A 15356-nucleotide genomic window follows, 5' to 3' on the forward strand; every position below is an offset into this window, starting at 1 on the left:
AGTAGTATATTATATTATGATATGATTAACCTATTATTGAAATGGAAATTAATAAGCGTTATTTGTTGCATGTTGTGGTTGTTTATGGCCAGAATAGTTTTGCTGCAGAACGTTTTTCGTAGCCTACGATGTCCAGCAGGGGGCGGGACTGCGGGGGTTGGGATCCCAGGGGGTCACAACCGGATGGTAACTCACTCTGTGGTCATTAACACCTGATCCTTAACACCCTGCTGACGGAACCATGGCAACGCCCAACACAACTAGCTCCCCTTACAGTAACCATAGGAACCATTCACCATTTCCTCTGTGTGATTATTTAATTTGGGTAACTTTCATGTCCCTGCGATGTATTTAAAAAATTTAAAAAAATGTTATTTATGTTATCATTGCTTCGTATGCTTAATTACTCCTCTATACTTCATTATTCTCTTGTAATAATTTATTTTTATCTACTTTTATAGTGTTTTATGTTGGAATTTCACAATTTTCACCTTCTTCCCAACACAGAGTTTTGATGTTTGGTCTTGTAATTCTCTAGAAAAATATTTCTCTCAAATATTTAACTTAAGTACAATTTGTGAGTTTTTTTTAAATACAAAATATGTATGTCCCTTAATATCGCTGTCATTATCGCCACATCAAACAATTTGCAGGACAATAAAGTTTTGCCAAAATGTGTTGATTTGGTAACCATGGCAACCTGTAGTGACCCTGGGGCACGGTTGTCAAGGACACAGAATGACATTTTGATCACCAGAAATGTAGGAAATGTTCCCATTTAGACTTACTTGTAACTTGTAATTTCATCATTTTTTTATGTAAATTGAGTACATTGCTAGCTAGCTGTGAAGGTCAGTAGCTGAAAACTCAGAAATGTCATTACCGTCACTTCATCTAAAACATACCACAGCTTTTTATTTGTTCATAAAATGACTATATAAATGTATATTTCCTGTTATTTTACCCTGAATTTAAAGTCTTTAAAGTGTCTCATTTATAACTGAAATTAATTAGTTTTTGTGTTTGTTTCGTGTCTTTGCCATGGCAACCAAATCAACAGCCTAGAGGTCCAAATCTTCCAGAGAATTAAAGAGGATCCAGAACGATACCAAAGATACTTACAAAGAGAAAAAGAGTGATATAAAAATAGAAAAGAGACGGGTAAACTGAAATGCATATCACAGCTATCCAAATGTGAACAAAGACTTAAAAAGCGTCAATGGAGAATCAATCAATCAAACAAACAAAAGAGCAAAAGAAAAGCAAATAAAAAATATGGAGAACTATCTATCAGTGAATACCCAGCAAAGACGGTTTGGAGCAAATCGTTTCTTCTGGCCAATGAGAGACGACTGTGGCAAAGAGCAGAACCAGTTAGTAAAAGACATGATGCTTTATGCTTCTGTCTGGAAACAAGATGCTCCCTCATGGAGCAGAAGATTTAGGCCTGTTTAAAGAACAAGCCATGTACTCTTATTTTCTTAACAAGTTTAATGCTGTTTTACATTTGGGTTAGGGTTAGGGTTTTCTCTTAGATGTCATTACCAAAACATTTTGTCATTAGCACAACCATTCGTCATTACCAACACATGACATATTTTTAGATACATTTGTAACAAATTGTTTAAAATCAGACATTTTCATATATGTTTTTTTTTTTTTAATTTGTTTATATTCCAAGCCCTTCCTTAACATTTTATTAAAAAAACATGAGTCATTGACCTGTTGTTGGAGTAATTGTATCTTTCTTGACAGGATCTAGGAATATATTGAAAAGGTTGCACATCTAAAGATTTAAAACATTATAATATAACACAATCAAATTAAAATATTTCTAGACACTTAGACATCAGAAGTAAGTTATGAAGTTACATAAAATGCCTTACAAGCACCTTTTCACTTTTTAAAAGTTTTAAACAATTATTTACTGATGTGGTGGTAATGACCATTTCCTCTGACATCCTAGGAAAAATGTGATGTTCACAACAATGTTCAGATGATGATTCCTGACAAAATGTCAATAAAGTTTAGATAGATAATAGAAGCTTAGATAGATAATTGAAGGTTAGATAGATAATAGAGGCTTAGATAGATAATTGAAGGTTAGATAGATAATTGAAGGTTAGATAGATAATTGAAGGTGTTATGAGATTTTATTTTGGAGAAATTGAAGTTCCCAAAAGTGCCTGAAATAACTGACCCCCTGTCACGTGTCTCAGGCTGGCTGCTGCGACAGCGACACGTCAGTAAACGTGATTGGACCGTCAGACGCGCAGCGGCGCGGCGCAACATTAACTCTCCTCAACAACCCGCTGGTTGAGTTACCGGAAGAAACAACAACATTCCTAACCCTAACGCGTCCTAACCCGTTCTAACCCTAACCCGTCCTAACCCGGGTTAGACCTCAACATTCACTGGTCACTGTTGTCATGACGACGACATTGACTTGGAGCTGAGCTGCGGGTAAAAAGAGGAAGAGGAGAAGGAGAAGAGAGGAGAGGAGAGGAGAGGAGAACCATGTTTGAGAGTTTCAGAGAGAGGCTGCAGACGGTGCAGCACGACTTCACTACGGGGTTGGTACTGCTAGCTAGCAGCTAACTCTCTTAGCTGCCTATCTATCTATCTATCTATCTATCTGTCTGCCTGTCTATCTGTCTATCTGTCTATCTACAGTATCTGTCTGTCTGTTTTGTAAACAACTATTCAAACGTTGTCTTGTACCCATCAGCTGCTGTTAGCTGTTAGCCGTTAGCTGTTATTAGTCTCAGCTGACCGTCATGTGAAGGCGCGAGACGGACGGTTCCTCCGGTGGTCACCAGAGGGCGTGTCTTCATATGCATATAATAATAATTATGAATAATAATAATAATAATAATAATTCATCATATTCATATAATGATAATTATGAATAATAATAATAATAATAATGCATCATATTCATATCTCCAGTTGTTAACGTGTTCCTGTCTTGTCACCGTAGTATCAAGACGTTGGGGGATAAATCAAAGGACATGAAAGTAAAGAAGAAACAGAGGTAAGAGTTAGAGACAGACAGACAGACAGACAGACAGACAGACAGTCAGGTAGACACACAGACAGACAGGTAGACACACAGACAGACAGGTAGACACACAGACAGACAGGTAGACACACAGACAGACAGGTAGACACACAGACAGGCAGGCAGGTAGACAGACAGGCAGGTAGACAGACAGGTAGGCAGACAGACAGGCAGACAGACAGGTAGAAAGACAGACAGGTAGACAGACACACAGACAGGTAGACACACAGACAGGTAGACAGGCAGGCAGGTAGACAGACAGGTAGACAGACAGGCAGGTAGACAGACAGGCAGGTAGGCAGACAGACAGACAGACAGACAGACAGACAGACAGACAGACAGGTGATCCAACTGTACCTGGTTATACAGTATGAACCTGGAGTGTGTCTGGAGTCATGTGACCAGTGTGCATCATGTGATCAGTGTTTCTCTTTGCAGACAGGAAGAGCATCTTCCTCAGTTCTCTGCAGGAGTGGAGCTGCTCAGTCGGTGGGTGTTTGAACTAGGGCCTAAGAACTAGGGGCTAGGGCCTAAGAACTTTGGGCTAGGGGGTAAGAACTAGGGGCTAGGGCCTAAGAACTAGGGGGTAGGGCCTAAGAACTACGGGCTAGGGGGTAAGAACTAGGGGCAAGAACTAGGGGCTAGGGCCTAAGAACTACGGGCTAGGGGGTAAGAACTAGGGGCTAGAGGGAAAAGAACTAGGGGCTATGGCCTAAGAACTAGGGGCTATGGCCTAAGAACTAGGGGTGAGAGGTTGATTAGGGCTTCAGTGGTTCTGACGTGTACAGAATAAGGTCAGGTAGACACGCCACCTGATTGGTTGATTCCACATGTTGCAGGTATGAAGATGCCTGGGTGACTCTACACAGGAGAGCTAAAGAAAGCGCCAAAGCTGGAGAGGTATGAACTAGCCCCAACCCTAACCCTAGCCCCAACCCTAACCCTAGCCCCAACCCTAACCCTAGCCTCAACCCAAGCCCTAACCCTAGCCCCAACCCTAACCCTAGCCCCAACCCTAGCCCCAACCTTAACCCTAGCCCCAACCCTAGCCTCAACCCTAGCCCCAACCCTAACCCTAGCCCCAACCCTAACCCTAGCCCCAACCCTAACCCTAGCCCCAACTCTAACCCTAGCCCCAACTCTAACCCTAGCCACAACCCTAACCCTAGCCACAACCCTAAGCCTAGCCCAAACCCAAACCCCAACCCTAGCCCCAAACCTAGCCCCAACCCCAGGCCTCGCCCCAACCCTAGCCCCATCCCTAACCCTAGCTCCAAACCTAGCCCCAACCCTATCCCTAGCCCCAACCCTAACCCTAGCCCCAATCCTACTCTGCATCCAAAGCCGGAGAGGTACGGAACCAGCAGTTTAACCCTCTCCCTTCCTCTCCCTCCCTCCCTCCCTCTCTCCCTTCCTCTCTCCCTCCCTCTCCCTTCCTCCCTCTCTCTCCCTCCCTCTCCCTCCCTCCCTCTCCCTTCCTCCCTCTCCCTCCCTCCCTCTCCCTCCCTCCCTCTCCCTCCCTCTCCCTCTCCCTCCCTCCCTGTCCCTCCCTCCCTCCCTCTCTCTCTCCCTCCCTCTCCCTCCCCCTCCCTCTCCCTCTCCCTCCCTCCCTCTCTCTCTCTCTCTCCAGACAGTAGATGGGGAGGTGGTGATGCTGACAGCTCACTGGGAGAGGAGGAGAGCAGCGCTGTCTGAGCTCCAGGATCAGCTGCAGCAGATGCCCTCCTTCCTGACTGACCTGCAGACCATCACTACCCGCATCGGTAACTAACCCTGCCTAACCCTAACTAACCCTAACCCTGCCTAACCCTGCAGACCATCACTACCCGCATCGGTAACTAACCCTGCCTAACCCTAACTAACCCTAACCCTGCCTAACCCTGCAGACCATCACTACCCACATCGGTAACTAACCCTGCCTAACCCTAACCCTAAACCTGCCAACAAAACCGTTAATACGGTCTGAATGAGGTTTTTATTCCCACGGCCACAGCATCCCATGTTTTGAACTAATAGCACTAATAGTTAGCTAGCTAGTAGCTTTGATTTAAGCATCATGACTATGGCATGCTGTTTTAACATTTATTCAACCCACTGTAGCTAGCTAACCTTTTATCTTATACCCCTTTCACACAGACGACCCGCAAACAAATGCCACCTAACTAACTAGTTAAGTTGTGTGCCACCTAACTAGTTAGACAGCTGAGTTTCAGGCCAATAGCTAGTTAACTAGCTGGCTTTTTAGTGCAGCTGATTTGGTTGTCACGGCAGCTAGCTGGTAAGAACGGCAGCTAGGTAACTCCTTTCTGTTAACCAGCTGAATCATACGGGCGGCTAAAATAAAGGCATAGCGAGTTACAGTCAGATAACCAACGGCTGCCATAATATGAGGCCCTTCAAACTGTCCTGTTATGCAGAATGAACTGACTTGTTGGTGAATATTGGATCATGTCACAACATATTGCACCGTGCCGACCAGTGACTGTTCTCTCCCAGAGGCAGGTTTTAATCATGTATGTGTGTATCAAGGGACCAGGTGTTATCAAGGGACCAGGTGTTACCAAGGGACCAGGTGTTATGCTGATGTAAGCACCCAGGGGCCCGGGGGTCTAGTGGTCAGATCACGCTATCAGCACCCAGGGGCCTAGTGGTCAGATCACGCTATCAGCACCCAGGGGCCTAGTGGTCAGATCACGCTATCAGCACCCAGGGGCCTAGTGGTCAGATCACGCTATCAGCACCCAGGGGCCTAGTGGTCAGATCACGCTATCAGCACCCAGGGGCTGAGTGGTCAGCTTGCGCTGTGCACACTGAGGGCCCTGGGGTTCAACTTCCTTCAGAAATCTTGGGCCACGCACCGCGCGGGGCCTGAGGCTTGGAGGCCCCAGGGCACTGGCCCGGTCCATCATCCAGCCTTGGGTTTATAGTTAATGTTTGAGTTAGTTTGGGTTAGGGTCAGGTTTATAGTTAGTTAAGGTTAGAGTTAGCGTACCTTGCTAACAGGTGTCTCTCTGCTAGCCCACCTGGAGGGAGACTTTGAGGAGATGGAGAGCCGGCTGGCCTACCTGGAGAACCTGTGTGGTCAGTGTGACCAGCAGCGCTTCAGACACCACCAGCTGCTGCAGCTGGAGAACTACAGGAAGAAGAAGAGGTAGCCTCTCAAACTACAACACCCAGGAACCTTCTAGCAGAGCTGCTCTAGTCGACTTATGTGTTAACTAACTCCCTGTCCTCTCCACAGGAAAGACCTGGAGGCCCTGAAAGGTACAGAAAACTTCCCCTCTCCTCTCCTCTCCTCTCCTCTCCTCTCCTCTCCTCTCCTCTCCTCTCCTCTCCTCTCCTCTCCTCCCCCTCCCCTCTCCTCTCCTCTCTACAGGAAGGGGTGAGGGTGGGATCATTGTAGCTCAGAGTTGAAGCTCCTACTTTTTTCTACATTTCCTGTGTGTGTGTGTGTGTGTGTGTGTGTGTGTGTGTGTGTGTGTGTGTGTGTGTGTGTGTGTGTGTGTCAGGGGAGCTGGACTCTGAGCATGCTCAGATGGTTCAGCAGATGCAGCAGGTGGAGCAGGGGAAACTGAAGGAGAGACAGAAGTACTTTGAAGAGGCGTTCCATCAGGACATGGACCAGTACCTGTCCTCTGGCTACCTACACACCACAGGTACCCTAACTTTAACCCTAGCCCTAACTCTAGCCTCTAACCCTAGCCCTAACTCTAGCCCTAACCCTTAAGTCTAGCGGCTAACCTTAACCCATAACTCTAGCCCTAACCCTAGCCCTAACCCAATCAGAAGGCTGTCGTTGTGTTTAACCCGTCAGAGCCAATCAGAAGCCTGTCGTCGGGGGAGGTGAGGGAAGACGTTCTGGAGCAGATGGACGTGACCGACGTCTCTGATCAGGAAGCTCTCGACGTCTTCCTCAACTCTGATGACATCAGCATCGCATCATCACTCACCTCAGGTCAGCTGACGGTGTTTAAAGTGAGATGTTGATTAATGAGCAGCAGATTTCACCCACAGCTGATGTGTTGCTTTCAGTGGTGAAATGATAACAGACCTTTTGAAACAGAATTCCTTTTTAGCGCAGGGTTCAGATGAGAAACAGTCTGATCATCCACTGAATGATAGGAGTAACACTCAGTTATATTTAATTCACAAAAACATTCAAAAGAAAGCACTGCCGATACAGATATTTCTGTAAAAGGTCGATAATATAGGTGCTCCGATATATCTGTCACCCACCACACCAGTGTTTAAACTGACCCCAGGTCACCCACCACACTAGTGTTTAAACTGACCCCAGGTCATCCACCACACCAGTGTTTAAACTGACCCCAGGTCACCCACCACACCAGTGTTTAAACTGACCCCAGGTCACCCACCACACCAGTGTTTAAACGACCCCAGAACAGTTATTATGTTAATTCCACATCGCTCTGCCACTCCTCCTCCTGTAGGTCCGGATCCTGATTCGTCATCGGAGATGTCCCTGCAGCTTCCCAGCCAATCAGAGTCAAGAGCCAAGCTGTTGTCCACCTGCAGCGACTCGACCAATCAGGACGCAGAGGGGCGGGATGAGGATGCCAGTGACGGACCTCTGATCCAATCAGATGAGGAGGAGGTGCAGGCTGACACGGCATTGGTGGTGCTGCTGGAGGCGGAGCTAAAGAACTCTGACGACAGCGACTCCCAGACCTCAGAGGCCACAGCCGAACCCCTGGGGTGACTGACCCCGCCCCATCTGACTCCTCCCCCTGGAGTGACTCTGACTCCTCCCCCTCCCTCATCCCTTTAAAGAAATCAAGTGTTTTTTTATAATCTGCAGTATTCTATCCCCCCCTTCCCTGTAACACATTTATATAAGATATAAATAAAGTTGTTTTAAATGTTGTACAGAGTGGCTGGTTGTCTCCACCCTAGAGTTAGGGTCTAGGGTTAGGGGCTTGGTCTAGGGCTGGGGATTAGGGCTAGGATCTACAGTAGGGGCTAGTGTTGGGGTCTAGGGTTAGGATCTACAGTAGGGACTAGTGTTGGGGTGAGAGTTAGGGACTAGGTCTAGGGTTAGGGGCTAGGGTCTAGTGTTAGGGTTAGGGTCTAGTGTTAGGGTTTAGGTCTAGGGTTAGGGTCTAGGGCTAGGGTTTAAGGGTAGGGTTAGGGTTAGACCCGAGCAGCAGACAGGGAAACACGGTATATTATATCGTAAAGAACGACAGATTATATATGATGATGACTGTTGGATAGATTCACTTACTTAAACAAATCTGCAAAATGTTTCTGTCCAGATCTGATCCCAGATACTGTTAGTGTCAGGGGACAAAGTCTGAACAGTCTGGTAATGAATATGTGTGTGTCGACCAGAGGAGGTTAACGTTTTCCTTCCAGTGACGTGCTACAAGGTGGAATATGAACACATTGACCGGATCGTTGACTCGGTAGTGGATTAAGCGGGTCTGGCAGACGGAACATGTTTCGGTTGATCAACATCTTAAAGGTTCTCACACCCACGACGCGACACAGATCAACCCTGCGAAGACTCCAACTAAACACCAAGGTTTCTGAACAACACTCAGTAAGGATACCGTAGCTACAGACAGGTGTAGTCTAAATATCATCCAGAACAGGACTTTAGATCTGAATGGATTTCTACCGGGACGTTAGGAACCAATCCTAGGATATTTACGACTCTCACCGCTCCTCCAAAACGATACTTTCTTTTTCAAACAGCCGAACTTCACGAGTACATGTCACAGATGAAGTTCAGCTGTTTGAAGGAGAAAGTATCTTTAGGAGGAGGAGGAGGAGGAGGAGGGTGGGGTGGGGTGGAGTGGAGGGGGTGGGGGTGGGGGGTCACGTCTTGTTCTCTAGTTAACAGTTTCCAGGTCTGGCGTCGCCAGTTGACCGTTAACCTCTGGTCAGGGATTGACTGAATATAATTTCAGGTATTTTAGAAATTCTTGACGGTATGACAGTATTGGACGGTATTTTTGATTTCTTAATAATTACAACTTCTAAATATGTTAATTATAAATAATTAAATCTAAATATGATAAGATAGCTCAATGCATAGTCTTACTGGTCTGTGACATGAAGCAGTCAGAGTCGACGGGAATGATGTGTTCCTGACGGGATGCAGTGGAGCAGAACTGGTTGGTCTTTTTTGAATAAAGTATCTGTCCCGAATGCCCTAACTACAACTCCACTTTGATTAATTAAAACTGTATATTAGAATAAAGTCAAAATAATATGAATGGAGTCCGTGCTTCATAGGCCTGTTTTATTGCAGGCTGACGGGACAAGATGGAAGGATTGTGGTAGAAGAGAATAAAGGACAGTAACAATTGTGTTTTATATTTTGACAGAACCAGCAAGGAAACCTTGTTGCAGTTTAAACACAATTAATTTCACATTTCCTTGTATCAAATTGACATGAGTGATCCTTATCTTTGTTAATACTTTGTAAATGTTTTGTTTTTGTCTTTTTGATCTATTTACTTTCCTCTGAGGCAGACACATTTCTATTCATTTGGTTTAAAAGCATGAAGACGTGTTTGATATTTCCTGTCAAAAGTATATAGTATAATCAGAGTAGTATTATCTACCTAGACATTATGTTAATTAGTTTGTTAGTTCATGTCACACTTAACTTGATCACTCACATCACTGGTGAGGTGGAGACCAGCTTCACATGCTTGTCCTGTTTAGCCTGTCTCCTAACAGCCTGTCTCCTGACAGCCCAAACCTGACAGCCTGTCTCCTAACAGCCTGTCTCCTAACAGCCCAAACCTAACAGCCTGTCTCCTAACAGCCTGTCTCCTAACAGCCCAAACCTAACAGCCTGTCTCCTAACAGCCCAAACCTGACAGCCTGTCTCCTAACAGCCCAAACCTAACAGCCTATCTCCTAACAGCCCAAACCTAACAGCCTGTCTCCTAACAGCCCAAACCTGACAGCCTGTCTCCTAACAGCCTGTCTCCTAACAGCCCAAACCTGACAGCCTGTCTCCTAACAGCATGTCTCCTAACAGCCCAAACCTGACAGCCTGTCTCCTAACAGCCTAACCCTGACAGTGGTGAGAGAGGGTTAGGGTTAGGGTTAGGGTTAAACTTTAGTTCTTGTGGGTGGAAAGCGGCTGGAAAGCGGCTGGAAAGTCAACCAGGTCCTGACATACAATCATAAAATAAACAGGGTTTTCCCTCACCAGAGATATCGAGTCCGTAAGATGGAGAAGCCGTGTGTCCTGGCCTCAGCCCTGGGAGACTCAGGAGGGATCTACAGCTGCTTTGCCCCCCTCTTAGAGGAACACTTCACCATCGTTCCTGCGGAGGAGCTGGCCACCGACCGGACCGGGCTGGCAGAGAAGGTCCAGGCGGTGTTGGTGTGGGGCGGAGGGCTGGAGGTGGACCGGGCCCTGCTGGGAAGGCTGCCCAGCCTGAGAGTGGTGGTGAACGGGGGGGTGGGGGTGGATCACCTGGACATCCCCCTCATCAACAGCTTTGGGGTGACGGTGTGTAACACGCCCCACGTTGTTGACAACGCCACAGCTGACCTGGGCCTCGGCCTCCTGCTCGCCTCGGCCCGCCGCATCATAGAAGGTGTGTGAGGGGTTAACACGTCATGGTACCAGTGTGTGTGGTTGTGGTACCAGGTGTATGTGGTTGTGGTACCAGGTGTGTGTGGTTGTAGTACCGGGTGTGTGTGGTTGTGGTACCGGGTGTGTGTGGTTGTGGTACCAGGTGTGTGTGGCTGTGGTACCGGGTGTGTGTGGTTGTAGTACCGGGTGTGTGTGGTTGTGGTAGGTGTGTGTGGTTGTGGTACCAGGTGTGTGGTCGTGGTACCAGATGTGTGTGGTTGTAGTACAAGGTGTGTGTGTTGTTTGTGATACCAGATGTGTACCAGAGGTGTGTGTTGGTCATGGCACCAGGTGTGTGTGGTTGTGGTAGGTGTGTGTAGTTGTGTATCAGGTGTGTGTGGTTGTGGTAGGTGTGTGTAGTTGTGTACCAGGTGTGTGTGCTACTTGCAGGGCACCAGTTCTCCCTGAGGCGTGAGACAGACATGCTGCCAGAGAGCAGTCTGGGTTGTGACGTCAGTGGTGCCACGCTAGGCATCATCGGCATGGGGAGGATCGGCTATAAGGTGGCGCGGAGAGCTCAGGCCTTCGACATGAACATCCTGTACCACAACAGGAACCGCAGGTAACATCCTATATCATATATAACATAAAATCATATATAGGTAACAGATAGTAGGTTTAGTCACTGGTCAGACTGGTGCTGAAGGTTATAGATAGATAGATAGATAGGTAGTTAATTGATCCCCAAGGGGAAATTAAGGCGTGACAGCAGCTCACATCACAAACAACAACAACAAAATAAAGTGACAATAGAAAATAGAATAAAAATAAAATAAAATAGACATCTGAAACATTCTATACAGTAAGAACAGTCCAGTGTGATTTAACATCCCCCAGCCTGACTCTGATCACCCTGATGGAGCCAGCCGGAGGAGGAGTTGGACAGTTTTATTGCGGCAGGCAGAAAATATCTCCTATAGCGCTCCTTAGTGCAGCGTGGTTGTAATAATCTGTTGCTAAAGGAGCTTCTCAGCTCTGCCACAGTGACATGTAGGGGATGGGAGGGATTGTCCATGATGGCCAGGAGTTTGGTCCTCATCCTCCTATTGGCCACCTCCTCCACAGTGTCCAGGGTGACACAGAGGACAGAAGCAGCTTTCCTAATAAGATTGTTCAGCCTCTTGGTGTCACCTTCCTTGATGCTGCCCCCTCAGCAAATCACCACGTATAGCACTGCGCTGGCCACCACTGACTGGTAGAACCTGTTCAGCAGCGTCGTGCACACGCCAAAGGACCTGAGCCTCCTCAGGAGATAAAGCCGGCTCTGGCCTATCTTGTACAGGACATCTGTGTTACCAGTCCAGTCCAGTTTATTGTCCAGGTGCACCCCCAGCTACTTGTAGCTCTGGACCACCTCCACGTCCTCTCCCTGGAGGGAAACAGGAGACAGGGGGACCCTAGTCCTCCTAAAGTCCACCACCATTTCCTTTGCCTTGCTGATGTTGAGCAGGTGGTTCTGCTCACACCACTCAACAAAACTGTCCACCAGTCCTCTGTACTCGGTCTCCTGGCCTCCACTGATACATCCCACAATAGCAGAATCGTCTGAGAACTTCTGCAGATGGCAAGTATCTGTGTTGTGCCTGAAGTCTGAGGTATAGAGGGTGAAGAGGAAGGGAGACAGAACTGTCCCCTGGGGGGCGCCATTGCTGCTCACCACCCAGTCCAACACACATCCCTGCAGCCGTACAAACTGTGTCCTGTTGGTCAGGTAGTTCGTAATCCAGGAGACAATGGGGGAGTCCACCTGCATCCTCAGCAGCTTATCTACAGGTAGTAAGGGCTGTATGGTGTTAAATGCACTGGAGAAGTCAAAGAACATGACCCTCACCGTGCTGCCAGCCTTATCTAAATGGGAGTGAGCTCTGTGTAGCAGGTAGATGATCATCATCCACACCAATGTCTGCCTGGTAGGCAAACTGCAGGGGGTCCAAGGATGTCTTCACCAGGGGCCTCGTGTGCTAGTACCAGCCTTTCCATGATCTTCATGATGTGGGATGTAAAGGCTACCGGTCTATAGTCATTCAGAACACTGGGGTTCCTTTCTTTGGTACCGGTACCAAGCAAGATTTTTTCCACATTGATGGGACCTTTTCCAGACTGAGGCTCAGGTTAAAGAGGTACTGGAGTACTCCACACAGCTGGTCCGCGCAGACCAGTTTCCCCAGCTCTCTCTTCACCTGAGCTGTACTGATGAAGACACTGGAGCGGGGGGTGGTGGGGGGGTCGTTGGCTGTGACAGTGGTGTCTGGGGGCAGAATGATGGGGGGCGCTGGAGAGTTATGAAGTGAGTAAATGGTGGAGGAGGAGGAGGGGAATGGAGGGGAGGTGTGAATGGACTCAGAGGGACTGGAGAGGGAGAGGGAAGGGAGAAGGTACTGGATGGGACAAGGGGGTAGTGTCTCTAAAGGTGTCTCTAAAGAATTGAGTAAATCCTCTTTTAGTTGTGGTGCTCCTCACTGCTGGAACAATCTACACAAAACATTATAATTGGTTGTTCTGGTACCGCTTGGGCAGTTTAAAGTTTGGACTAACCCCCCCCCCCCCCCAGGCCTGAGGAGGAGGAGCGGGCGGTTGGAGCCTCGTTCTGTTCTAAGATGGAGGATCTGCTCCAGAAGGCCGACTTCGTCATGGTGGTCGTCAATCTGTCACCACAAACACACAAGCTGATTGGTGCAGAGCAGCTCGCCATGATGAAACCTACCGCCACACTCATCAACATCAGCAGAGGTGAGACAGACAGACAGACAGACAGGCAGACAGGCAGGCAGACAGACAGGCAGGCAGACAGACAGGCAGACAGACTGGCAGACAGACAGGCAGGCAGGCAGACAGGCAGGCTTACAGGCAAGCAGACAGACAGGAAGGCAGACAGGCAGGCAGACAGGCAAGCAGGCAGACAGACAGGCAGGCAGGCAGGCAGACAGACAGACAGACAGGCAAGCAGACAGACAGGCAAACAGACAGACAGGCAGAGAGACAGACAGGTATAACCAGGGTAGTGTGTTTCCAGGTCTGGTGGTGGATCAGGAGGCCTTAGTTGAAGCTCTGCAGAAGAAGGTGATCAGAGCTGCTGCACTGGACGTAACTTACCCTGAACCCCTCCCCAGGTAAGACCTACCCTAACCCCTCCCCAGGTAAGACCTACCCTAACCCCTCCCCAGGTAAGACCTACCCTAACCACTCCCCAGGTAAGACCTACCCTAACCACTCCCTACCCTAACCCCTCCCCTGGTAAGACCTACCCTGAACCCCTCCCCAGGTAAGACCTACCCTAACCACTCCCTACCCTAACCCCTCCCCAGGTAAGACCTACCCTAACCCCTCCCTCCCCCAACCCCTCCCCAGGTAAGACCTACCCTAACCCCTCCCTCCCCTAATCCCTCTGTGGCTGCACTACACTGCCATCTACAGGACGCTACAGGGAACAATAGATATAGTCAATGTTTATTTGTTATCGAGGCCTGAAATGTTATGATTGTACTGTATTGTGAATGTTGTGTCTCTGTCTGTCTACCTGTCTGTCTGTCTGTCTGTCTGTCTGTCTGTCTGTCTGTCTCTCAGAGGCCACCCCTTGGCTGACCTTCCCAACGTGGTGATCTTGCCTCACATGGGGACCCACACCCTACAGACCACCGGCGTCATGGTGGAGAGGATGGTGACCAATGCCCTAGCAGCACTGTCCGGGGCCACACCCCCCGATGAGGTCAAGGGTTAGCCACGCCCCAACAGGAGGGGGGACACACCCCTACACGCTGATGGGGGGGGGCAGGCTGATCCTGGATCTGTACTGGGGGGCAACTTTACCCTGGAGACAAGGGTTAGGCCAGATAATGATGATGATGATGGTGATGATGATGATGATGATGGGTCAGGCCAGAGACCCCCCTAGTGAACCCCCCCACCCCACCTCATCTCCAGGTACAGCAGACTAGGCAGAACGAGTTGATGCAGTCTACGGTTCTGTATGTATATGTCTATAAATGACATGTATGGATATATACGTATATATATAATCTACTGTCTCACTGGTCAACCTGCCTCTCAGAACACTGCTTCATATTACAGATTCCATATTAATACAATGATCCACCATTAACTTGATTTTAACTGATTTCATCATGATTGTAATGATGATGATGGAGATTAATACCCTACTGAAACATGGAACTGTCATTAACTAGAATATCTAAATGTTATTGTTGGAATTTTCAAGGACAGAAAGAAATGAAAACAAATGACTGATTAAAGAACATAAATATGAACTCCAGTTCCATGTGTTTGTGATTTGTTTACCTGCTTCAGGAGGAAATAGATACTATGACTATGATGCTGCGTTCAGAACATTAGACCTAGTTTAGAATAGTTAATCTGGGCCTGAGCCTTGACAGCATAGTGAGCTTCTGTCTGCCTACCTGTTTGTCTGTCTGTCTGTCTGCCTACCTGTTTGTCTGTCTGTCTGTCTGCCTACCTGTTTGTCTGTGTCTGTCTGTCTGCCTACCTGTTTGTCTGTCTGTCTATCTGCCTACCTGTTTATCTGTCTGTCTGCCTACCTGTCTGTCTGTCTGTCTGAGTTGAGGAACCCCTGGCACACTGCCAGCTAGTACTTCTGAGTTCTACTGGACCACGTGGTGCATCAACAGGTATGATGACGTCACACCTGGCCACAGG

At 47.9% G+C, this 15356-nt stretch overlaps 2 protein-coding genes across 4 annotated transcripts in view; both read left to right on the forward strand.

Moving 5' to 3' along the window:
* dtnbp1a (dystrobrevin binding protein 1a) overlaps positions 1-7945 on the forward strand; it is a 54340-nt gene extending 46395 nt beyond the window's left edge. The window contains exons 2-11 of one of the 2 annotated variants that reach the window (XM_083679037.1): positions 2513-2573; positions 2981-3034; positions 3500-3550; positions 3901-3961; positions 4692-4824; positions 6080-6212; positions 6303-6325; positions 6571-6717; positions 6876-7016; positions 7513-7945. In XM_083679037.1, coding sequence (XP_083535163.1) covers positions 2518-2573; positions 2981-3034; positions 3500-3550; positions 3901-3961; positions 4692-4824; positions 6080-6212; positions 6303-6325; positions 6571-6717; positions 6876-7016; positions 7513-7781 — 1068 coding nt within the window. In that variant the 5' untranslated portion in view covers positions 2513-2517 and the 3' untranslated portion in view covers positions 7782-7945. Of the gene's footprint in view, positions 1-2332; positions 2574-2980; positions 3035-3499; positions 3551-3900; positions 3962-4691; positions 4825-6079; positions 6213-6302; positions 6326-6570; positions 6718-6875; positions 7017-7512 lie in introns of those variants that run through there. The other variant, XM_083679038.1, reaches the window with a different exon arrangement.
* A 559-nt stretch (positions 7946-8504) lies between these two features.
* LOC310810471 (glyoxylate/hydroxypyruvate reductase B) lies at positions 8505-14948 on the forward strand. 2 transcript variants are annotated; one of them, XM_083678241.1, is made up of 6 exons: positions 8505-8624; positions 10257-10647; positions 11076-11247; positions 13237-13415; positions 13699-13795; positions 14250-14948. In XM_083678241.1, exons 1-6 carry the CDS (start codon positions 8520-8522, stop codon positions 14401-14403), a joined length of 1098 nt encoding a protein of 365 aa, XP_083534367.1. In that variant the 5' UTR covers positions 8505-8519; the 3' UTR covers positions 14404-14948. The 2 variants fall into 2 exon arrangements, with proteins under 2 accessions (XP_083534367.1, XP_083534368.1); XM_083678242.1 differs by lacking the exon at positions 8505-8624 and adding an exon at positions 8915-8994.
* The last annotated feature ends 408 nt before the right edge of the window (positions 14949-15356 follow it).

The sequence above is a fragment of the Argentina silus genome (genome assembly GCF_951799395.1).
Source record: "Argentina silus genome assembly, chromosome: 10".
In the NCBI taxonomy this organism is placed as follows: domain Eukaryota; kingdom Metazoa; phylum Chordata; class Actinopteri; order Argentiniformes; family Argentinidae; genus Argentina; species Argentina silus.

Excerpts from the sequence above, each read along its gene's own strand:
- LOC310810471 (XM_083678241.1), top strand. The coding sequence starts at position 8,520 with ATGTTTCGGTTGATCAACATCTTAAAGGTTCTCACACCCACGACGCGA. Across the intron at positions 8,625-10,256 it reads AGGTTTCTGAACAACACTCA|AGATATCGAGTCCGTAAGAT; the intron begins GTAAGGATACCG and ends TTCCCTCACCAG. Across the intron at positions 11,248-13,236 it reads TACCACAACAGGAACCGCAG|GCCTGAGGAGGAGGAGCGGG; the intron begins GTAACATCCTAT and ends CCCCCCCCCCAG.